At 41.7% G+C, this 24,723-nt stretch overlaps 3 protein-coding genes across 4 annotated transcripts in view; all 3 read right to left on the bottom strand.

Moving 5' to 3' along the window:
- gna11b (guanine nucleotide binding protein (G protein), alpha 11b (Gq class)) overlaps nucleotides 1–14,290 on the bottom strand; it is a 40,072-nt gene extending 25,782 nt beyond the window's left edge. Inside the window, exon 1 of one of the 2 annotated variants that reach the window (XM_074692547.1) lies at nucleotides 13,227–14,290. In XM_074692547.1, the coding sequence (XP_074548648.1) occupies nucleotides 13,227–13,362 (136 nt within the window). In that variant the 5' untranslated portion in view covers nucleotides 13,363–14,290. The remainder of the gene's footprint in view (nucleotides 1–13,226) is intronic. The other variant, XM_074692546.1, reaches the window with a different exon arrangement.
- A 2,402-nt stretch (nucleotides 14,291–16,692) lies between these two features.
- LOC141806643 (uncharacterized) lies at nucleotides 16,693–20,933 on the bottom strand. The gene is made up of 4 exons (XM_074692264.1): nucleotides 20,649–20,933; nucleotides 18,503–19,051; nucleotides 18,249–18,409; nucleotides 16,693–18,124 (listed from the first exon to the last, which is right to left on the bottom strand). The coding sequence occupies exons 1-4, from the start codon at nucleotides 20,814–20,816 to the stop codon at nucleotides 17,692–17,694; spliced, it is 1,311 nt and encodes a 436-aa protein (XP_074548365.1). The 5' UTR covers nucleotides 20,817–20,933; the 3' UTR covers nucleotides 16,693–17,691.
- A 1,083-nt stretch (nucleotides 20,934–22,016) lies between these two features.
- tpgs1 (tubulin polyglutamylase complex subunit 1) lies at nucleotides 22,017–23,641 on the bottom strand. Its single transcript, XM_074692341.1, has 2 exons — nucleotides 23,152–23,641; nucleotides 22,017–22,946 (listed from the first exon to the last, which is right to left on the bottom strand). Exons 1-2 carry the CDS (start codon nucleotides 23,490–23,492, stop codon nucleotides 22,289–22,291), a joined length of 999 nt encoding a protein of 332 aa, XP_074548442.1. The 5' UTR covers nucleotides 23,493–23,641; the 3' UTR covers nucleotides 22,017–22,288.
- Nucleotides 23,642–24,723: the final 1,082 nt, after the last annotated feature.

The raw sequence follows: 24,723 nt of genomic DNA, 5'->3' as shown, positions 1-24,723 counted from the left end.
GGTAGACCGATATATCGGCCGGCCGATATATCCGGCCGATATTTGGACATTTGTCTCCATCGGCCGTATTTTCTTTTAAAAAGCAGATTTTTGATCCGTTGTATAAAATGATGCAATTTTTGATAGTGCTGCACGATTTGGGTAAAAGGTGCGATTTGCGATTAGGTGGACAATATTGCGATTGCGATTGTGCTTGCGATTTAATAAAAAAAGTTGTGTCATGATGAGTCTACAGACTTGCTTGGTTATCATGGAGAAAAATCTGAATTGCATGTGCTGACATTGTGATTGCGATTGCAATAATCGTGCAGCCCTAATTTTTGATCAGGCACAAAAAAGATGAGCACCTCAAACTTGTGGAACCACTTGGATACATTACATACTTTTGTTCAAATTATATTAATAAGTTTAAATTTCTTTTTTGACATTTTAAGAAGAGTGTGAATGTTTACTACTGCTTGTTACATTGTGTGTTTACTCAGACAAAATATTTCATTGTTTTGAAAGCTGAATAAATGTTCAGAGGACTGGACACGACTTGTTGTAATAGATTTCTTTTAGTTGCTCAGAAATTGCTGCATTTCACAAAAATGTGATAAATATATATTTATTTAACAATCGGCCTGAATATCAAATTGGAAAAATCGGCTATGCATATCGGCATCGGCTGCCCAAATTTGGAGAGCATCGGCATCGGCCCCCAAAAAACCCGTATCGGTCTACCTCTACACGATATATTGTCATATCAATGTTTTTAATACACCTCTATGGCAAATATGTCTCCAATCTTTGGCGTCATCCAGTACCCACACTGATCTGACCTGTTAGTATTAATTTAACCCAGTGTTTCTCAATTCTGGTCCTGGGGACCCCCTGCCCTGCATGTTTTAGATGTTACCCCACTCCAGCACACCTGATTCAAATGAACGGCTCGTTATCAGGCTCCAGCAGAGCTTGATGACGAGCTGATCATTTGAATCAGGTGTGTTGGATTCAGGTGTGTTGGGTTTAACCTCTTGTGCTTCAGTGGATTGCAGGATTTATGGTTAAAATTTATGTACATTATTTTTTAACACTGAGCTGGGATGGAGGTAGAGGCTACCTGTGTATTCATACTATAAATATATGGGTGTTGTCTTTTTTTTGACCATAAATGTGTTTGCATTATTTCTCTCTCTGCTCTTCTGCCTAACAACAGGAGTTTGAGTCTACCAATCACATCTGTGTTTGTAAAAGTTTTGCTTACATATGCATGTTATTACATTTACAAGGAAAAGAACAAAAATCTAAAAATGTAACATGTTTCCAAATGTGACTCCATTGATTCACATGTGTATGTGATTTTTTTCTAAACAACGCTTCTTAGGAGTTTAATTTCATGGGCTGCGTTGTTAAACACATGCCCCCCAAATGCAGCATCGCCACTGCCTCCTCATCATTGACTGTATAAAACATGGACGTAGTCTCCCCGACATCACCCGTCTGTTTCTGAAACAGAAAATGAAGCAGATCGGCTATAGCAGCCATATTGGTAGTGGCAAGGGCTTCACTTACAGCCATAGGGCGCCTGTTGGTCACGTGACCCTCAGCGGTGCCTCTTATTGGGGGAGCTCGCGATCTTAATATCCTCTAATCGGCTGGGTTAGAAAAAAGTTCACCCCCCGTACAGTGGGAGCTGATAGTAAAACTAGCGACTTAGACAAAGACGTTTTTTGAACCAGGCTGTAAACAGGTTAATTTCTGCTTTGAAAACAGTTTTTTTGGCTTGGTGTGTATAATTTTATAAGGCGCACAGAGTAGAAGCTACAGTAGTGGCTGGGGTTGCGTTATGCATCCACTAGATGGGGCTGGGCTGAAGGGAATGTCAACAAAACAGTCAATAAGTCAGTCAAACTCAGGCTACATCCACACGGAGCCGCACATTTTCCTATCCAACTATTTCCTGTGCCGTTTTCAAAAAAAGTGCGCTGTAAAGACGAAGCCTTTTCTGCCGTCCACAAAAGCCGTTTCCAGAGATCAAATGCCAGACCTTTGGGGGGCGCTGTATTGCTCTAACAATAAACAAGAGAAGAAGCCTGGGCCAGCCTGTGAGCTAATGTTAGCACTTAGCAGAATTCCTCTTTACAGGTTCTTACTGCTTACTCTGACGACGCCCCCTAACTATGGTAGGAGTATAAACAAAGCGCATCTGTCGGCTTTTGAGAAAACTGAAGGCTTTTCGGTGCGCCTCGTAATGCGGAAAATACGGTATATGTGCATCAAAAACTGGTTCCTGTTAATAATAGATAAGAAAGAGTTCAATCCATCAACATCTTTAGTCTTTAAATGCTCAACGATTGCCTTTTCATTTCTTTACATTAGGCTGGAGAGGCTGGACCTTCTGCGACTATTAGCCACAGCTATCTTAGTTTAGCAGATAATAACAGTTTCCAAAAAAACTCTGATCCAAGATTTTCCACTTGAAGTTTGACTGAAGAAATGACGACACAAAGAAATGTTTTTTTTACTGTCTTACACCAGATTCCACGTAATGTTTCTCAAAATGTACCAAAAACCATATAGATTACATAGCACTAGCTTGATGCTAACTTATAAGGGAAATTGCATTGATATGCTAGTGATTAGCATACATCGATGTGACCACTTTTCAAACTGAATTTTAACCTTCATCATAGAAACATTTCACGGTTAGTCTCTGTTAACAACACTGAAAACTCTAAATTTCAGAATACTTCAAACAACTCAAAGTATTGCTTTAACCTTTTCCAGACACTAGATGGCCTACTTCAGTCAACAATTCACAAGAAGGAACGGATAAGCAGAATGGATGAGCGCACTGATATCAATAAAATCTGATCAATACCCATCTCTAGAAATGATTTTTTAAATGTTCTTTTTTGTTTTCTTGTTGTTTATCAGTGAAATAAACATTTTATGAAAAACATCGTGATAGAGAATTGTGTTCTCAATCCAAAACAAAACAATCATGATTATCATTTTGGCCGAATTGTGCAGCTCCAGTTCCCAACCTTGTTCCCCACCCCTTGGTCTGACTGTACACACCTTAAAGTGCTCTCGAAATTACCGTAACTCTTCAACTATTAGGGCAAGAAAAAACTCTTAAAACTGCTCCAAGACCACCTACGGCAAAACTCAGAATCACCATTAACTGAACCTTCTACCTTGATTCCAGTTAGCGCCTGATTACCCCACTCTTAATTCAGTTTATGACAGGGTCATGAGTGAGTTTCTGACAAACAGCAAACAGAGAGAAACAGTGTTTTCATTAAGCAGTCTGTGCATAGGCTCTGAGTTCATAAAGCTGCTGTATGAAGCTTCATCTGAGCCACAGCTCTTTGGTGACCTCCTTTAATAAAACTTTATCAAAACTGCTTCTTTTATGTTTATGAAAACAACAACCTGTTTTTCAATATCTGACTTCCATAGTCCACAAATATCACAGGAGCCTGTCTCGTAATGATTTCCATATTAAAAACTGTGAGATCTGAGCATGATAAAGAGGATTTCAGTAATACCTGACCATCCACATAGCTCCACATTCACTGGCATTAACACACACACACGGACACATACACACACACACACACACACACACACACAACCACTGAGGAGTAGAGCAAGAAGATCCCTATTGCCATATATGATCAAAATAAGAAGGCTTGGCAGGAGGAGGAAGGTCAGCAATAAACATCTGAGCCTAACCCCTGATCCTCTTCCTGGTTCAATCACACTGTTCCTCTGAAGGATGTCTGCGCCTGGTAACAGGACGTACCGCCGCCGCCGCGGCAGGGAGGATCATCCACGCTGATTCAATCAGTGCAGACTTGGCACATGTCTGCGTTAAACTTCAGCCCGGGATCATGTGCTGAGCAGCCGTCTACAACTTTCTGGATGCGGTGCCAGCTCCGTGCCCCAGTGAGACCCCGCTCTGAGACCCCGCTCTGAGACCCCGCTCTGAGACCCCGCTCTGAGACCCCGCTCTGAGACCCCGCTCTGAGACCCCGCGCTTCACAAATTCTCTGATGACCAAAAATGCCGTCCTGACGTCATCCCGCAGATGTTTATACTAATACCCAGACATTCTGTTCCTCATATTTCATGTGAAACACACATTTCCAGGAGGAGTGGATGCCAACTGGTGCCCTGACGGTTTGCCTAGGTCAGCACTTTGAGGAAGCATTTGCCCTTCCATCTCACTTTACTGACCGCTCTCTCGCTCCAGCAGTTCCTTTACCCGAAGCAGCAGAGGCCACAGCTCGCAGCCCGCTGTGTTTTGACCAAGTAGAGGCAAACCACTGATCTGTGGAGCAGGAAGCCGGCGGTATGGCCTGATATGGCTCTCAGTGACAGGCAGCCAGACTGTGGGCACTGCTGCAGCCCTGGCAGACGCCTTCTTCCTGACCAAGTGAAGAAAGCCTGCACATGTTCCTGCTCTTACCTACAAAACTAACCCTGACATTCTTCTGCAAACTTCATGCCTGTGTCTGGCACAAAGAGAAACCAAACCTCAGCTCTGCTTCCTTGCTATTTTGGCAGTGCACCCTGGCCATGTAGTAAACGCTGCCAAGACGGGAGAGAGGGTGGACCTGAACGAGTGTGAGAAAAACAGACTTTTAGGAAACGCTCAGGCAGAAATGACAGTTCCTCCAGCGAGGTAACGGACAGCTCAGAGACATGGTTTTCCAGGCAGACAGAAAAGTGTTTCTCTTTGTTTGCCGCTCCTAAAAGTGAAAGTTTTGCTGCCCTGCTTACAAAGGTACAGTAACATGCTTACATGTTAAACGAGGACACACAAAATAAGACGTCCCAAGACGCCATAGGGCAGAGGTCTGCAACCTGTGGCTCTTGGCAGTGGCTCTATGTAGCTTTCAAAAAATATTACAGAAATACAGAATTTTTATTTTTCTTACAGAGGGTAGTTTTACAGCCCTGGTAAGATAACTGAATCTACAAAAAAGTAGGAAGAAATCAGGAAGAAATTACAGTTGTGAATTCTGTATGGATGGATTCATTTAACTGACAACATTCTTAAAACACATAAGTAATGTGTGGAAGGTCATTAGTAAACAACACGAAATGATTAGTTGGGCGATATTATCAAAATATATAATCAAATTCAAGTATTTTTTTTAATTGGAAATTTTTGCAAATTTATGAAATTTCATAATATTTAAAAAAAATATTTATTTCATTTCAAAATGTTTGGTTTATTTTTTTTAAATTTTGATATTTCTCTTTAATTTTTTGCAAATTTAAAAAATTTAGGTATCTTCAATTTTTTTCAATATTTCATTTTTTTTTCAAATTTTGACGAAATTTTGAAATTTGTCAAAATCGTTTACAATTTTTTAAAACCTCTATTTTTGAAAAGTAATAAATATTCATTTTTTTTTACAAATATTTGCAGATTTTTCAAAGATTTTTTTTCGAAATTTTTGTTAATTTTTCAATTTGCAAAATTTTTGGAAATGGTTTCAAAAATATTAAAAATAGAAAACTAAGACATCACATGTTTAAGTCCATACATTAAAAAAGCTTGCTGTCTAGATGATTATTTTGTTTTAAATTCTAAGACCATAAAATTTCATTCCGTTTTTTTGTCTTTGTTTTGAAGATAAAGTAGATTTTGTGGCTCCTGGATTGATTTTAATCCAGGTGAGCTGGGGAAAAATGGCTCCTATGAAAGTAAAGATTGCAGACCCCTGCCACAGGGTTTAATGAATCTTTTTTTTTTTGAGTATTTTCCATTTCCAGCCTGCACTGCTTTTCTTTGATTGATTGACAAATCAATCTCTGGAACTTTCTGCATTTCCACCGTCTGAAACTAGGGTCTATATTAAGTTCTGGGGGATAAATTGACCCATGAAAACGGCTCTACCCAGGGGGTAGTACTCTCTAGAAGTCCAGGGACTTCAGCCTCAGTGTTCCCCCCCCCCCCCCCTCTCTCCGTCCGTCCACAGTAAGCTGACCCCCAGCAGTGATGGACTTGGTTTAGTTCACCCTAACCAATGGTCTTCTTTGAGCCTGATGGTGTGAATGTGTCTCTGTCAGCTCCTGGTGTTCCAGTTTAAAGAGTGACCCTGTAAACTGGAGACCTTCAGCTGAACGTGTCAGAGGAGATCCAGGTTATAGCAGCTGTTCAGACACAGAGGAAGTCCTGGGGAAGTTGCTAACACGGCTCCATCTCTACGTCTTCATGCTTTAGACGGAGACCGCTGAGTCCACCGTTTCTCAACTGTTTGGGGCTTTTGGAAACAGCTTCGTCTCAATAAATCCATCTGCAGTGGAATAAACCCCCATCAAAACCAGCACAGGCTAATTATCCTCCATGCTAACAGGCTAACTGCAGGGCTACACGGCTTGTCTGTCGTCTTCTACGGTGTCATTTTCACTGAAAGGCCCGGGGATCAGACAAACAATGGGCCACAGGATTTATTTAGCTCTGGGGAAGGTTTGAACAGGAGCCAAAAGTTCCTTAACCCATAATAAAATATACCCAGCTCTTTAGTTAAAAACTTCCAAAAGGTCACATTAAGAGGATCCATTTCTGAGTTCAGCGTTAAATAATATAACAGACCCTCTGGTCCAAATGCATTGATAGAAATTAAGTTACATAAACAGCTGATGTTATTGTGACATATTGGAGCAGGGGTGGCCAACCTGCGGCTCGCGAGCCCTTCGGCGTGCGGCTCTTTGATCCATTTATAAAAAATATATATAATATATATATATATATATATATATATATATATATATATATATATATATATATATATTGCTATGAGTAGTGGTGTGCCAATCAATCTAAAATATTGATATATTGATGCCAACGTTGGGATTAGTATTGATCAATACTTGGGTGATGAGATTGATACTTCAGTTTCAGTTTCTTTTCTCTTCATTGCACATGTGCTCATTGCTATCTAGATCGATGGATGGATGGAGCTTTGTCTCTTCTGCAGTAAAAATAAAAACTTGTCTTGGACATGGCTCCAAGTACGAATTCAACACGCTTACAAACGCAATAAATGTCACTTCAAAATTTGGAAGTGTTCATCTAATGTCCTTTTGTTTACGTGTGGTCTCTGACCTGTTTGCCACCCCTGTATTAGAGGAACAAGTTTATTGACTTTTTTTTTTTTTTTTACAGATTCTGTTTTTCCTTTTTTAAAAAAAACTGAAATTTGCAGCAAAAACGAACATTTTTTCATTAAAAAAACAAAAGTGGAAAGTTGTGCTGATCGTCAATTTATTAGGTATCAACTAATCGCCTTTGGATATCTGCTTTGAGGTAGCTAAGGTATTGTCTTGCGTGCATATATGACAATCTATTTAGCGATGCATAAAGGTGTTTCCATATTATATGTTGTGAAATGAGCAGATCTTGAAGAACGAGGTTGAATTTTAAGAAACAGCTTGAATGCGAAGGTTTGTGGAAGTGGTTCAATACTGCGGTTAAACTCTGTTCAACTCAAAAAGTTAGCATAGCTAGCACCATCAGTCAAGTCAACCTCCTTGTGTGAGCTGGTTCCTCATCCCTGAAGATAACAATACTGCCAAACCACCCTGCATTGCATGATTACATCTGTCAGCTGTGCTTGTTTACATCCAGGTAGTAGAGCATTAAAACACTATCTAACACAGAGATAACAGGCTACAGCTTGAATCCATCAATAGATCAGCAACAGGTTTAACAGACAACTAATTCTGCCGCCGTCAAGTGAGTGTGACGACGTTAAGTCATTCAGTCAACCATATGCACACGCCCTGCTTAAAACAGTGTTACTGACATGAGAGGAGTGTGTCAACTCGTCTCTGAGGAGCTGCTCTTTTTCTTGATGAATTAACTCAGTGAAAATATAGGTTACTGTCCATGCATCCTAATCCTCAGCTCATCACGTGACGTCCGATCCAATCCCAACACTTTACAGAGATCTGCAAAGTGAAATGTTTCAGCGCAGGAGTCAGAGCACTCCTCAGTGACACATCAGGTTCAACTTTGACTGAAAATAGCTGAAGAGGCCGAGCTATCACACAGCATCGCATCGCTGCACTCCAGGGGAACTGTACAACACACACGCTGCTCAATGTCACTTTCTCCGTTTAAAAACACTTGTTGGACGATCTCACAAACAGGCAGTTGTCATCCTTCTCCCGATAGGTGTGGAGAGGCTGCTGCAGGCCTGAGGATAATGGCAGGGGATAATAGGAGTCAGTGACATCTCAGAGTCTGAGCAGCGGATGTGTTTAACCAAGCCTATTAAGATCTGCACTAATCCTGCCTTACACGTCCTTATCCGGGCGTCAAATGACAGCCTTAACTCGAACAGAGCGGGCCACTCACTCCATGACTGATGGCAGCTGCTTTTTTCACAATGACATTTTGCTGAGTGTTTTGTCTGCTGTCACAATCAGGGAAATGCAAAAACACCAGGTGCATGAAGCTGCTGCAGAGTCTTAATAAGAACAAACTTTTTCATATCCTGGAGTAAATAAGTTCACACGTCCTTCGTGGATCGACTCACAAGAGAAGCATCTGCAACACATAACCTCAAATATCAAACTCTGTCTAACACACTCACCTTGGCCTCCAGCAGGACGGATTGTGATAGAGATTAAAATGTATGACACAGAATAGGATACGTCCCATCAACGGTATGGTGGTGGTGGTGGTGGTGGTGTGGCCTATTTCTCTGAGCGGAGGTATTCAGCAGGGAAATGAAAGTAGACACACATGTCAAATATCCAGGGCTGCGTTAGGTGGGCGAGAAATGGGAGCAAACGTTTCGAAACTAAGGATGCAACCTAGATAATTCTAATTGTCCTAAAAAAGGACACTTACTGTGCGTTCACACCCAACGAGGCAACAGAGGCAAAAGAGGCAAAAGAGGCAAAAGAGGCAAAAGAGGCAAAAGAGGCAAGCACGCCGGAATTTCATTCATTTTCAATGAGCATCCTGAGCGGCTAAAGCGGCTAAAGCGGCTAAAGCGGCTAAAGCGGCTAAAGCGTCACCAGATGAGAAGTTGAGCCTCGGTCAACTTTATGCTAATTAGCTATGACGCAGTTCAGCAGCAAACGGTGGCAACCAATCAGAGTAGAGACGTCCTTCGACCGAGCGGGCCCTAAAGAACAACTCATGTAACTTTGGTTCCTGGTTCAGTCTTGGAAACAGAAAAGCTCATAAACTGTGTTCAGGCTCATCCTGTTCTTTTTAATATCCACCTTTTTAGCTACCGCCACCAACAACAAAAAAACTGTGTCATGGAGGTGGTAGATTGTTCTGGTGAGTTTAAAAATGTGCAGTAACAGCAGAAATTAGTGAAGTGAAGTGTAGTCTGTGGCACAGACGTAGCCTAGCCTAGCATGCTAGCATTTCTTGCTTCCTCTGAATGAGATGACACCAGGGCTCCAGACTAACTTTGTTCAGCAACGATCTGAGGTTTACGCCGGGGGACGCAGGTTACTTTATCACCAAACAGTCTCTGCTGGATCCTTCTGGATCCTTCCGTGGATGGCTTTGTACCGGACTGTGTGCCAGGATCTGAATGGACGCCGGTGACCTGGTTTTCACTTCCTGTTTTGGGCGACCTTTTTTCTTCCTTGAGGATTTATCTTTGGTTTCTTGTGGATCAACGTTGTTTTGTGTTACGGACTTAAGAGGACCAGAAAAAACAGGATTAAAGGAGCGTTTAAAATAGTGTGAAGAAGGACAGCTTGTATTTTTTCGTTAGTTGGATCTTTTTCATGATTTTGGTTTTATGAACATTGAGATTATTGTTTTATTTTGGTTGTGATTTATTTTGGAACGGGGAATACGCACGGGCTTCACAGGGGTTTGATTTATTGATTAAAAGATTAACATTGAGTCTGGCTCCTGGGTATTTTTCTTTAGGATCATAGAGACACACACACACACACCACAGAATTTTTGTATATTTCCAAACTGTAAAAGTTTGATATCGTGGATAAATCAATATTATCTCCTTTGTAAACTGCTTGTAAGATGGTGATTTTATTATCGTCATGCTTTAAACTGAAGTTGAACAACAGGAAGCAGCTGCTGCTGTGAAGAAGTCGCTGTGCAGCTCCTTTAAATGACAAGCGCGATTTTACTCTGACATCAGTCATGTGACGAGCGGCCGAGGCGGCTAAAATATTTAGCCGTTTTGGTCGCTGTCCACTTTCTCGGGCGTGCTTGCCTCTTTTGCCTCTTTTGGTGTGAACGCACAGTTAGTCTTTTTTTCCAACAGCTTACACATGTATCAGTTGTTTCAGGCCTCAGCCTACACATGCTGTCAAATGTTTACCTGTTACAGGAGACATGCACACAAAACACATGTCGGTGGAAGCAACACCAGAGCATTTGTGATGGCCTATTGTTCCTTTTACTGTGCACAGAACTATGAATCAATGCAGTACAGAGCAACTTATTCAACAGCAGCTCCCACCTGCCCACACACCAGCTATAAAAATAGCTAACCTACTCAGCTAGACTACAGGATGAGGGGGCAAATCCCTCTGTATCCTTCATCCATGGAGGGGCAGATTGTGTGCAGGCTAATAAATAAGAGACAGTGATATATGAGCCAAAAGGCACCGAGCAAGGTTGCGAGCAAGATCCTGGAGCCTCGTCCAGCTGCACGAATGTTATGCAACGTGAAGAAGCAACCCAAAACGCTGCTGCATCAACAGCCTGCATGAAGCTGGACAACTGGCAGGAAATAGAGCTTTTCAACAGGGATGCATCAACACCTCACAACACAATAAAATATAGACAGATAGAAGGGACGGATTGAATCGATACGACAAGAGAGGAGCAGCAGAGGACACTCTCTGCTCCTGGTTTCTCTCGCTTTAAGTCAGAAAGTCTCCTGTGTTTGATGACGCACAGAAACGGCAGTAGCTGGTGAAAACTTTCAGGTTGACAATGCATGTTTCGAATCAAGGGTGGAGAAGATGGCGTGCTGCAAAAATAGCACATCAGCACACATGAGTTTTGGCAACAAAAGCGGCGTTTAGCTCCATAAAGAAAAGTTAGATTTGCTTGAACACTGACAGACAAATTACAATAGATGCGTCTCCAGATCAGAAACTAGAGCAGTGATACGTTGATTTACAAAATGTAGTTTGCGAGGGACAGGAAGTTGTGCACTTAACTACAGTGAGTCTTTCAAAATAAACCAAGGCGTGTCCAACCCCTAGGTTTTTATCTTTCCTACAACAACAAACCCACATAATGAGCAGAGCCAGACCAGGAGTCAACAGGTTTGAATTCAGGGGACTCCTTGGTCTGGGACTCTAGCTGCCTGGAGGTCCTGAACACGCAGGATAACTGGTGCATTTACTGGTGTAATGTCCATCCACTGAATATCTGTCCACTTGCTAATATCCTCAACGATTTCTCGTGAAGCTGGGAGTCATCGAAGGGATGTTACTTGGGTAAAAGTTAAATTTTTTGGTGGTTGCATAGCTGGAAAAACAGTTGTACTCTGCAGTTCTTCTGTGGCTAAACTGCACACGCAGCTTTTAAAAGTATAGGATAGGGCTGAACAATTCATCGTTTTCAGATCGAAATCGCAATTTTAGACAATGCAATTTTGAGATCGCTAAAGCAGCAATTTCTAGCAGCGCTCCTGACTGACTCAGGATCTGTTGTGTCAAGTATTATACACATTTTGTTTTACAAATTTGTCGACAATCTTTATGTTAAAAGTGCTGGTAAGCAGGTCAACAACACAAAGCCTCTGTTTAGGAGTAGAAGTTGATGAAAACAGGTTATTTATCATCACTATTGATGATTAAAAAATCGTGAATTGCAATATCTGCCAGAAAAATTAGATCTTTTCCTAAAATTGCTCTGCCCTAAATGTGAATATCCCAAATCTTGATTTGAAGAAAATCATGAACCGAATTGAAATCACAACATCTGATAGAAAAATCGCAATTCAATATTTTCTTAAAATCGTTCAGCCCTAGTATAGGAGTCGATTTATTCACTATCTTACTCCCAACTGCTTTAAGAAACATTAGAAAATCATGTTCTAAAAAAGTGTATAATCACACAGTATCAGGATTTGGTCAGCAGTTGAGTTGAGGGTTGGGTAAGGAGAACCGGTGCTGGTCTAGAACCGGTAACCAGTTTCTAACATGCACTAAATCAACAGGGCACTTGCATTTTGGTTCCCATTATCAGTTCCTGACAGCGAATCCTGCAGTGCACGTTGAGTTTTTCTTTATCTGCCAGGACTGGAGGTGTTGCATGTGATAAAGCATGCCAAGAAAGTTGCGAGAAAATGCCCATAGTGGACCACGGTAACCATGTCCGTTGGAGGCACTAACTTCAGGGTGGTGTGAGTTTGAGTGAATGCTGCAGACACCTGTTCATAGAAACACGTCCAGCACAGCTGAAGACACATCTCAGCCAAACAACAAAACATGCATTGTTTACAGTCATACTGAGGTAAACAAACCCCATTTGGAAACAGGTCCAATATGCTTCTGTTGGAGTTCAGAGGAGTCTCCAAGAAGCAGAAACTCTGTGAAAGTAGACTGGTTTGTGGTGATGGGATGATTTTCTTCTCATGAAAGTTGAAGTATGAAACATGTATTTTGTTTACATTCCCCTTTCTCTTACCAATGAAAATGAAGGAAAATGAAGGGAAAATCATTTTAACCGCTGACAGTTTACTCTGAATGCCCCAACAATAAGGGCAGGCTAAGTTTCCTCCAAGTATCCGTTACTTTATCAGTACTGTACAAAAATAAAAGGATAATGGATTTATGAATCCATAAGAACTAGAATCAGTATTAGTAAAACTAAAACGATACCCATCCCTGGTTGAGAGTATCGTTTCATCCTTAATTGATAATATCGTCACATTGACTGACTGATAAGCAGCATGTGAAAGCCTGTAAATGGAGGCATCTTGGACTTCGATAAGCTTTTGTCTGTAAACCAATGCAGCAGATAACACAGAGATTATAAATGCTGATCCAACACTTTAAGGAGAATAAAACATAAGCTTAGATAGAAAGAAAAGCCCTGTATGGAGGATCTCATGACATAACGCTGCTCATACTGAAACTAGGCGTCCAGTTAGCATTTCTGCTAGCATTGCCAAGAAGGCCCGCGAAGATTATTTGTCCATAAAACGACACAAAAACAGGACATTGGTAGAAAACTCGAACATTGTGAAGACACATACCGAGAAGGAGTAATTTCAGCTCTCTCCTGGAGTCTCTCTTGTCTCGACGGAGTTGTTTGTCAATTTCTGCATTGATTCGTTTCGACTCCTTCGCCTCTTCGCTCAGGCAGCAAGCCATCATGGACTCCAGAGTCATCCCCTCTGCTGTTATCAGCCCGGTTTACACGGGACCCGGCCTGTTTCAGCTTAAACCCCGAATCCCCGGTCCTCGCTTCGGTTTCAGGCGAGGAGGAGGTGGTGTGGCTGCCGAGCTTGACGGACGGACGGATGGATGGACGGGATAGGGGGGAGGGGAGACTAGCTAGGGGCCTCGCTGTCAAGTTGTCCCCCCAGCCGAGAACAACTGCGACTTCACCCGGGTGTTCTCGGCGAATCACGGGCGAAGAGGGAGCCAGGAGAACGCGGGGCCTCCCCTGCTTTAACACTGCTGCTGTACAAATGACTGCACTGGTTAAAACACTAAACCCTCTCTGTGCTGCTCACTGTTCCCACTGTCTGTCACTTTGGTCCAATTCTGCCTTCACGATCCTCAAAAAGGGTTTGAAACTGCAGTGTCGCGACATCCAAACCCGTACCAGTTGATATCTGTGCAGTGTGTCCAGCCTTAGCTCCCTGGTTAACGCTAGTTAGTGTGGTAGTCGTAGGTGGTCAGCTAACAGTCACCGTTACTGCTCTATCTCTCTGTCTATCCACGCTGCAGCAATGCGTCCGTCTGCTCGGTAACTACATTAGTTAACGTTAGTCAACTTACACGTAACAGCTCCCTAACAACGCCTCGGCTAATGTAGTGTCAGCCCGCAGAGATTGAAGCGGCTTGAAGGAATCTGTCCGCCTAACTAACGATAGCAGGGCAGCACCCCTTCACATCCCGGCTCATTTTGACGCTAAATCTGAAGCTATCGCCCGGAAAGAGGCAGGAAAGACGAGCCGGACCCGCGGCTGGAGCCAGAAACCTGCAAACAGCTGGCTTTTCGGTAGCTCGACGCCTGAAACAAGGTCGGCACACACACCAGGCTGCTGCCGAGCAAAGAGGAGGAGATACTGAGGCGATGAGTGACAGACGGAGAATTACTGGGAACAGGTTTGTGACAGACCAATTGAATGGACGAGGCGGGTCCTCAGGGTGGGATCTGGATCTGAGACTGCTCTGAGACCACAAGTTAGGTCGATGGGAAGATACAGAATCCTCATAACTATCAGATCTAACTGTGATCCCCTTCCTCTGCAAATGTCAGATCACAGAGTTATGGCTCCATTTATAGAGGATTTAATGTGTATTTTTAATGTAATGCTTTCTGCAGCACGTCTCTCAATTCTACACGTTTGGCTGGATGAAATGCCACACACACTGTCAGTTTGGTATGATAAATTACTGTCTTTTCTTCCATATGAGAGAATATCACATGTACTACAAGGAACATTAAATTAATTTATAAAGGGATCAGAGTTCCCGCGGATCCTTGAAAAGTCTTAAAAGGCATTGAATTCATAATTCTAAAAATGAGACCTGAATTGACATTAAAAAGTCTTAAATCCAAATTTCGAAAGTCTTAAAAATTTAAACACATTGGTAATATTTATGTTAGTTTGAAGTTAAAAAAAAAAAAAAAAAAAAAAAGTAACATTTATCTATTTTTCTGAATAATCTCCTGATTTACTCTCGTGGCAACATTGCGTTATCACAATAGCAGAACTAACAAAACGGTGATGTGGTTGCATCAGGAGCTTTTAAATCAGACCCATGTCTTGGTTCTACCTAGTTTGCCTGGAGAGAAAAAAATGAGGAAAAATTGGCAAAAAAAATCCAAAAGTGGCTTAGAGAAATTGATTAAGGCAGCAAAATTGAGGATTAAATATGAAATAAAATGTCAAAAAAACATGTAAAATTCAACAAATGGTTGTGACAATGGCCAACAAAGATGAATGGGGGCAAATAGGCATAAAGTTGTAAAAATGGGGTTAAAAAAAGGTAAAAAAAAAAAAAAAAAAAAAGTGATGTTTTATGTAAAATAAACATTAAGTTTAAATGGCCTCTAACCCAGGTAATTCATGTGGTGTTTTTGTTTGTTAGTTTTGTTTGTTTCAATTGTGGTTCGTTGTTGACTTATTTTTAAATGTGATTTCCAACGTCGTTAAAAAAGTCTTAAAAAGTCTTAAATTTAACTTGCCTTGAGCTGTAGGAACCCTGGGAATGGTCCCCCCTCAGTGAATATTTAGGTAATGAACGGTCAACAGTAATCTGCTTAGGAGTGGACTGACCAACATATTGATTTATCATCTGTCCACTTATTTATTTATTTATTGGTTTTTAAATTTCTGTAATCATGAATCCTGTATTTGCTATCCATTTACTGCACATCTCTCCCCCAAGAGTACGTGTATATGAGTATTTGTGTTTTTTTTTCCCTTCTTTGTTTCATTCTTGTTGTGACTTTTGTCAAATATATTAATTAAGGTAAATTAATGAGCTAATGCTGGGAACACAGAATAAGAAAGTTGTGAATTTGAGTTGCCTGCTTACAGATTGTATCGTGTACTCCTTGCATAAAGTGTGTTGATGAAATCATAAATAAAAAGTAAATAAATAAATAAATAAATAAAGGATTTAAATGTATTTTTACTCAGGAGGCGTTTCTGTACGTTCAGATTAAAAATGAAATCAATAAAATAAATGATAAATGTCACATTTCTTCAAAATAAAGATCTGCTCATATAACCTAACATTTTTAGACATATTTTCACTCCTATATAAATCTGTAAATAGTAATAAATTTTTCGACTTTTCTATACTTCTTATATTCTTAATATTTCTTCCAATTTTTAATTTTATATTCTATCATAATTATTTTATTTTTATTGTTATTGCATAACTGCACTTTTTTGTGTCACAAAATCAATGAATACTCTATTCTTTTATATTCTATTCTATTTCATTCTATTCTATTCTATTTTCCTTTGAAAGAAATGTCAATCTTACACTGTGCTCAAGGCAAGGCGAGTTTTTTATACAACACATTTCAGCAAGGCAATACAAAGTACTTTATAGAGATAAAAATCAGCAAAACAAAATAAAAGAAAACAAATTTCAATTGAAAAGCATATAAAATAATAATAAGATACAATAAAACAAATTAAAACAGCCGTAAAATAAGGTTTATAGACATTTTTTTTTAAATTGAACATATGTATGCATCCTGTATATTTTAACACACTTGGTTGTTTTATTTTTTTAAATTGAGTGTATTGTACAGTGTTGTTTTTTTTAACCATATGTAACAAAATCAATTTCTCTTCTCATATCTCATCTTTGTTTTTCTTTGCAGTAAACAATTCAACAATGATTGATTGGTGAGGGAGCAATAAGCACTGAACAAGTGATGCTCGTCTCAAAAATGTGTTGTAGAGGATTTTTCAAAGTTATGATTTTTTAAAATTTATTTATTATTATTATTATTTCTGTTTGAGTTTTTAACTTCCCGTATACTTTTTAGACTTGCTTTCATGTGTATTTGAAATTTAAGACCCATGTTATTGTCCCTTTTTCTTTATTATATTTGGCTGTATGAGCTGCTACTGAATGAAATTATTGGATTTATACCCTCTTTAAAGGCTGTTAAAATGAATTAAATAATCTCTGAAAAAAGGAAAAGAAGATGCAGAATCTAAGATGTATGAATTCGAAAGTCTTTATGTCATGATGGTCAGTTATTCCCACTTACCGCCTGTTCCTGCTCTGCTCTACGCTTCTTCAGACTTTTTTTAAGTGCTGTGTAACTTTCTGCCTCGTTACTGAAGATTTCTATGTTTAAAACAAGTAAATTTCACATTTTGAATCAATAAGCTGCAGAATAATGCAGACTGCATCAAACAGAGCAGGTGATACGCTGTGACAGCAGTGACATCTTGTGGCCATTGAGAGCTATTGCATTTAATAAATCATTCATACTCTAACATCTAACTCAAACTGGCCTCTAATACTTATTTTTCAAATTAACTTTTTGACTTATATTGATAAAAACATTAAAGTTAAGTTGCAATTTAAATGAATTAATAAGTTATATCATGATTATATTACACACAGGGGGCAAACAGGCTAAGAAAACAGACGATAAGAGAATGTTTAATGTGGTAACAGTCGATTTACAACACGCTAACGTGCTCAAAAGAAAACTAGGATCTCTGTATGACATAAATATTGGCAAATTGATGAAATATGCAAAAAGATGAAGTTAATTCTCTCTATTTTTTGCACATTGATGTTGGTCCGAAGTTAATTTTTACGTAAATCTTTTCATGCAGCCAAGCTTCAGTCATCCTGTTAGTATGAGATATTAATGAACACAATATGAACCAGGACGTCATCAAACCACCTGATGGAACCGACGGTCTTAAAAAGATGATCAACACAACACTTTACAAAAGTTTAGAGGTTTTAATCTCAGTGCACACACAGGTAAAGTTGTTTTTAGGTGTTCAGCTCTTTGAAATAGTCACAGAACAGCTGTCGGACCTCCTCAGCGTGACTTTCATCCCCGCCCTTGGAGAGCGGCGCTCTGTGGCTGGGCTGAGGACTCTCGGCTGCAGCCACCTCCTCCTGCCACTCTGCCTTGAAGGCATCGCCGTGACTCTCGCACATGTTGTGCAGGATGCAGCACGCCAGGATCATGGTGGGCACCACGTCCAGACCGCAGTCGTTCCTCTTGCTCAGGCACTGCCAGCGCGCCCTCAGCCTCAGGAGGGCGTCGGCGGGAACACGCAGCGCAGCGGTGACACGCTGGTTAAAGAGCTGCTGCTGCTCTGTCAGCGGCGTGCGGGCTCGTCTTCGACCTCTCGGCTCAGGATACGCCTTCAGTAACCAGCTCTGGAGCGGGTAGCAGGCCTCGCCCAGCAGCACATACCTGGACATGACATCAGGTATCCGTCACCTGTTCCTGAGGCGTAATTTCTACGATATCTTTACAATAAAATACCTGAAAATGAGGTGAAATGCTTCAGCTCCTGGGTCACTGTTTCTAGCCTTACCTGAGCGGTCTCCCCATAAAGTCAGGTGGCGTCCCAGGTGAGAGCCCGCCCCCTGATGCTGTGGCCCACAGCGACGAGTTCTGGAGGATGTCGACCGGCTCCGTCCCACCTGGAAAACTGGCACACACGTCCCAGAACTGACCCCGGCCGCTCACAGCCACCTGGAAACCGATGATACAAAGAGAAACCAGAACGTAAACCTGGTGGAGGAGGTCTCATGGTGGTCTGATGCAGACTCTCGGTGCCCTCGCTACCTGTGACATCACAGACAGCCAGCCAGAAGGGTTAGCGTAGTCGGAGGCGTTGTGTGATGGCGTGATGATCGCCGTGTGGAGGGTGGTGACCGCAGCCACGCAGTGAGGAAAGCCCCAGTCAGAGAGGAAGAGCTGAGCCGACTCCTCCAGCTCCTGCTCCGACGGCGGCCGCAGGTAGCTGGAGCTGAGGAGCGCCACGATGGCGTGGCACATGTCTCTGACACACCTGCACACGGTGGATTTCCCCACACCAAACAACGTGCTGATGGTGCGGTACTCGATGTTGGACGCCAGGCGCCACAGAGCCACCGCCACACGCTTCTCCACGGGCAGCGCCAGGCGAAAGCTGGTGTCCTGACGAGCCAGGCGAGGCCTCAGCTTCTCGCACAGGTAGAAGAACGTCTCCTTACTCATACGGAACTTGTCCAGCCAATCAGACGGCTGGAACTCAGTCATGACCACGCGTTCCCACCAATCAGAGCTGGGGATGGTGGTCCAGGGACGCCTGCGGACGGGGATGTTGGAGCGGATACCTCCTGCCAGCATCATCTGGAGGGATGAAGACCACAAACAAAGTTCAGACTCTTCAGACTACTCCACCAACCTCACCCAACAATCACCCCCGGCTGTTTTTAAGACTCACACTTTCTCTTTTTCACTTCCAGCTCTTTAAAAAAGCACATTTATAAACACTAACTGCCCCTTGATGTGTAAACAGACGTGACATAAATCCTAAAACTCAAACATCAAATCAAAAGCAACATCTTTCTCATTTCTCAATCTGGATTAGGATGACCTTTGTTTATACGTTTGTTTGTATGACAGCACATTTTCTGCATCTTTATTTCATCTACGTGTTTTATTCAAAGAAAATCTGACACTTATAAGTCTTTTGATCAGATTGAGGTTTTTCATGCGGTAACTGATTTGGTCATCTAATTAAATTTTTCTCCTGCTCGGCAAACAATCTTAAGATAGAAATATAAGATAATAATTCTAAAAAGAATAAATAAAAATAAAAAACAGAAATATAACAAATTATTCAAAAACATAATTTTGTTGCCTTCTGCAAAAATTTTAATTTGATATGGCTGTCGTTTGGAAATTTTGTGTGTATTTCTATAAAGTCTTATGATCAATTAATTTGCTTTATATATTTATTTTTCTGTTTTGCTTTCAGTATTATTACACATACTTTCATTAATTTATTTTATAATTAATAATCCTATTTATTTATTTTTATACTGTCTTTTTTTTTATTGTGTATTCATGGTATTTCTGCACAAATGATGAATTTTTATTCTGTATTCTATTTTTTTGTATTGTACGTGTACAAATCTATACCTGTTTATAGAAAAAAATAAAAATACAATTTGATCCAAAACGCTATAAAAGCCAATTAAAAAAAAATGAGTTCATCATGCCATTTTGCTATGTACTGAACCTATTCACTGCTCTATCATTATTTAATGTTAATTTGCTTATTTTCCTTGTTTAAAATGTGCTGTTTTTATTGAAATGGATTTATAGCGTTTTGGAAAATAACTCTTCATATATACATCAATATTTCAAGAGAAGTTGAGGTCTTAGACTTTTATTTCGGATTTTTTGGCATTATGACGTGAGCCGCTGTGTAGTAGCTTTATATCAATTAACACACAGGAGCAGGAGCGACTGAATCTCTGCGGGGTAAAAAGTTTTATAATAGGCTACATTTTGGCTGATGTTGATTAATCGGTGACAGGCTACAATCGGCCCGATTAATCCGCCCGCCTGATTAATCGGTCGGGCTCTAATCAAGAGTACAAGTGGTATCAGTGAGTACTCAAGAGAAAGTTCTGGTATCAATCTGAAAAAAAATGGTATCAAACCTCCCTCCTTATAAAGATATTTTGTATTTTCCACCTGTATTTCACTGCCTGATGTTTCACTGCACAGCGTTCATTGTGTACAGCAGAGGGAGTATTTCAGTGGACACAGAAACATGTTTCCTCCATGTTAATCTGATAATAACACCTGAATCTTGGTGGTTCACTTTGTACAGTTGCATATATTTGCTTGTTGTTGAGACTAAGATAAAAATGTAACTATAAAATAATGTTAAAGACACATTAAAGAGTAATAATCCCAGCTGATAAGTCCTGACCATGATCATCCTCCTCTGCCTCTGGAAGAAGTACTGCCGGTGTCGGATCCTCCTCTGGACCTCGTTGCGCCTCAGGATGTTGGCGTCGTTGATTTCTCTCCTGCGCTTCATCAGCAGGTACGTCATGAGGAACATGAAGGGCCGCAGGGGCCCCTCGTCCTCCTCCATGGGGCCAGAGGAGCGGGAAACCTCAGGGTGATGGGCTGTTCACATGCTGCTCCCTGTACAAACCATCCAAACCATCCTGACGAGCAGCAACATCAACAAAGAGGCAGGGCACTTCCGCTTCCGCTCTCTGCTTGTCTGACACCAGAGCGCTGCTGCCACCTAGCGGCGGGATCAGGAGGAGCTCGTTGAGGTCCAAAAGACAGAGACTCATCATTTAGAAAAGCTAAGGTATTTTAGGAAGATGCACTTTGATTTTACTATTTTAGATCACCAAAACAAAAAGGTATGTAAGTTTTGGATTTGTTGTGATAAAATATTAAGAAATAAACGATAAATGAGTCAACTTGTAAAAACAACAGCTGCTCAGTGACATCTGTTAAAAGACATGTATGCATCAATCACTGTAATTCACCCATGACTAGGGATGGGTACTGAGTTAGGTACTTTTATAGGTACCGACCGGATTCTGTCAAAAGTACCAGTACCGGTTCACGTAAAATCATGTTTAGGTCCCTCAATGCATCTTTGTGACTGTGAGGGAGTGGAAGAGTAGGCGGTTTTCCATGCTGGACATGAACACAGCATTGCAAGGTTAGATATTGAAGAATAAATATGTTAAATTGAAAAAAAATCACATTTTATTATTAAACAAATTAATATTTTTTACCACATAAACACAAGAAAGTACTGAAAAGTGGTACCGTTGAGTACCGGTACCGATTGCCAGGTATCGGGCATCGGTACCGTATCGTTTCAGATGTGAAAGGTTCCCATCCCTACCCATGACACATGAGTTTTATGAAATAGGATGTTAGCACAATGAAACTCATCGTTGTGCTTCAAGAAAATTCACATTTTCCTCATAACTGAGAACCAACTTTTGCCACAGAGTGAATTTAAAGTTAGAGGAAATTCTCCTTCTTTGCTAACTTCTGTTCAAAACTCCAACTTTTAGATTTATACCTTTCAAAAATCACTGTGCAAAACTGTCCTCTGTCATATTTCAAAGACTTATATGCAGTTCATCTTTTTTTACAGGTCTTTAAATGCAGCTGTTTAAATGTATAACGTTTCCAGTCTGGAGAGTGTTGAATTTTAATCCTCTGATCTCATAAATTTAACACACCTCGTCCTCAGTCCTTTTTCTGAACCTGCTCTAAATGTAAATCTCTGCAGCCTCTCTCATCTCGAGGAGCTGTCGTCGGGTAAAATAATCAGGCATGTGTTGAAAAATAATAAGTATAATACTTTTTTATTTGTCATATGATCAGACTTTTTTAATTCACAGTTTATTTTACAAGGAAATGGTGAGAAGTGGTCAGACATGTGGAGCTGATATGACACAGTCTGGATGGACACAGCACAGTCTGGGCTTTAAAGGAAGGAGAGATGTGGACGTATTGGTCAGACGTCATCTACTCTGAGACAGACTCTGTTAAAGCTGCTCACTCATCACTTCAGAGAGGACAAAACTAGGACACGACTTTCACCCGAGTGATGAAAAGCTCTGCAGCTGCATTCTCAAACTCCTTGGCGTCCATATCACCACCGGGGCCCCGTGTCTGGGCCCCAGCCACAGCCTGAGCCAGCTTATAGGGAGACATCTTAGCACTGGCCTCCAGGTAGCATATAGCCTTCACATTAGCCTCCAAACAGAAAGTAGTTTTAGTGTTAGCATTAGTGGGACAGTTAGCATCACAGCCCTGGGAAGTCTCCAGAGCTTCTTTCAGGGTCCCCAGCACAGCCAGGCACAGGGCCCGAGAGGCCGGCCCCTCATCCGGGCAGCACACCTCTGCGTAGAGCCTCTGGGCCTGCCGGATGTAGTCCGAGAACACGGCACACGTGAGCACGCCGTGACGGAAGATGTCATAGGGGACCGCCTCGTGGTCCTGGCAGTGGAGGCGCCGGAGGAGAGGGGCCGACGTGGAGGCAGGGACCCCGCCCTCGCTGCACAGACACTGGAGAGTCTGGGTGTACAGGCCTCCTCTCACTCCTCCACCTCCTCCTCCTCCTGTTGGGCTCTCAGGGATGGGGCCATCAGGGCCCTCAGGGGCCTCCGTGGACTGGCTGGGGGGCCGGCTGAGGTTCAGGAGGTCGTAGGCCACACGGACGTTGTTGCTGAACGCAGATCTGATGAAAAAACACAGAAACATCAACCAGACGAGCTGCTGAGGAGTAAACAGAGGACTGTGGAGGATTAAAGGTTAAAGTTTGGTGCTGTAAGAGCCGGACAGGAGCAGAAACGGTTTACAAACTGCAGCTGCTGCAGGGTTTAAATGCCTGTCAGGGTCTTGGTCTGGGCTAAGCCTCCTCCTGTAGGGGGTACCGTACAGACCTCTGGGAGTGGTGCGCCAGCCGCAGGTGCCACAGCGCCCGGTTCAGATGCTGCTGCTCCTGTGCGCCTGCGCTGTGCACCGGGCCGTTCCCCATCTGGTTCTCCTCGCTGCCTCCAGCTGTGCCGGGCTCGGTCACGGACGCCAGGTTGCAGAAGTGGTCCGCGAGGAACCCGATGGGATCGTCGGATCTGGCCTCCACCATCTTCAGGATGGCTCCGCGGAGCAGCTCCCCCACCCCGGCCTGCGCCAGGAACTCTCTGTCGCTGTCCGGTTTGGAGCCTTTCCCCTCGGGCTGGCCCGGAGGAGCAGCTCCGGACCGGCGCTTCTCCTTGTCCGCCATTGCTGGTGACGTACGGTGTCCCGGTAACGGCAGCGGAAGTGACAGATGACCGGCTGGATGACAGGAAACGGAGTAACGCGCCAAATCTGGATGTAGATCTTTATATGAAGGAGATCATCTCCGGTACTAGAGAGGGGACAGGTGGACTAACAGAGACCTGTGACAGACCTTAGAGCGACAGCTGCAGTGTGGTTGCTAAGGACGCTGTTTGATGGACGTGCTGACGTCACGAGGTGATACAGAGATCCCTGATAAAAAATAAAGATAAAGATAAACTATACTTCATTCATTCTTATGACAGTAAGGTGTTGTAACGTAAAAAAATAAAAATAAAAATAAATAAAATAAATTAATAAATAAATAAATAAATTAATTAATCTGTAAATAAAGCACAGCCACCGGAGGAGGGTAATCAAAAGCAAAATAACAAAATTGATTAAAATTAAATTAAATTATTAATGTAAAAAAATTCTAATTAATTAAAATTAATTAACATTTAAAATTTAAAATTAATTTCTTTTAAAAAATCTGCAGATGCCAAATAGTGCCAAGTTTTAAAGGACACACCCACTTTGTGAAACACCTGCTGCATGCTTGACTCACACTGTGCTCCAAATTACCCAGCAGGTTGAAATACTGAATATATATTAGAGAACCATGTTATCAGTAATTTTCTAACTTCTGAGGAACTCATACTGTGAGAATATTTCTTCAGGTGTGTGCTTAATATCATGCTTTTCACAGTAATGGAGCCTGTTGCTAATGCTAAGAACAAACAACTTCTGAAAAAATATAAAAATATTTTATCGGTTGAAAAAAAAAATTAACGTATTTTTTTTTTTTTAGAGTTATAGACGAAATAAATCCTCTACTCTACTGATGACTAACTTCTGGAGGTCAGAGGTCACTGATCAGCTGATTCAGTTTCTGATGACTTCTCTGCTGCACCTCCAAAGCAGCTCTGTTTAGCTGTATTGCTCACCATCGTTATTATTTTATGTCTGTATTTATGACCACAAACTCTCAGCCAGGTGTAAACCAGGTGAGCAGACAGGCCAATTCATGAGACGATGTCTTTAAAGTCCTACCAGTCACTGGAACAACATGAGGCATGAGCTCTGACGCCTTCATCTCTGTAGCTGATTGATTTTTCCCCATGGACAGAGATGTGTCCTGAGACAACTGCGGCTGCAGGTCAGTCTAGGAGGGGAAGCTCATTTTTTTCCAGCCT

Source organism: Halichoeres trimaculatus, unplaced genomic scaffold, assembly GCF_033239565.1.
Source record: "Halichoeres trimaculatus isolate MK-OKI-2021-1 unplaced genomic scaffold, fHalTri1.1 fHalTri1_scaffold_17, whole genome shotgun sequence".
Classification (NCBI taxonomy): domain Eukaryota; kingdom Metazoa; phylum Chordata; class Actinopteri; order Labriformes; family Labridae; genus Halichoeres; species Halichoeres trimaculatus.
Note: the sequence above shows the minus strand (reverse complement) of the source record. Positions and strands in the feature narration are given on the sequence as shown.

Excerpts from the sequence above, each read along its gene's own strand:
- LOC141806643 (XM_074692264.1), bottom strand. The coding sequence starts at position 20,816 with ATGGAGGAGGACGAGGGGCCCCTGCGGCCCTTCATGTTCCTCATGACG. Across the intron at positions 19,052-20,648 it reads GGCAGAGGAGGATGATCATG|ATGATGCTGGCAGGAGGTAT; the intron begins GTCAGGACTTAT and ends TCATCCCTCCAG. Across the intron at positions 18,410-18,502 it reads GGCTGTCTGTGATGTCACAG|GTGGCTGTGAGCGGCCGGGG; the intron begins GTAGCGAGGGCA and ends ATCGGTTTCCAG.
- tpgs1 (XM_074692341.1), bottom strand. The coding sequence starts at position 23,492 with ATGGCGGACAAGGAGAAGCGCCGGTCCGGAGCTGCTCCTCCGGGCCAG. Across the intron at positions 22,947-23,151 it reads CTGGCGCACCACTCCCAGAG|ATCTGCGTTCAGCAACAACG; the intron begins GTCTGTACGGTA and ends TTTTTTCATCAG.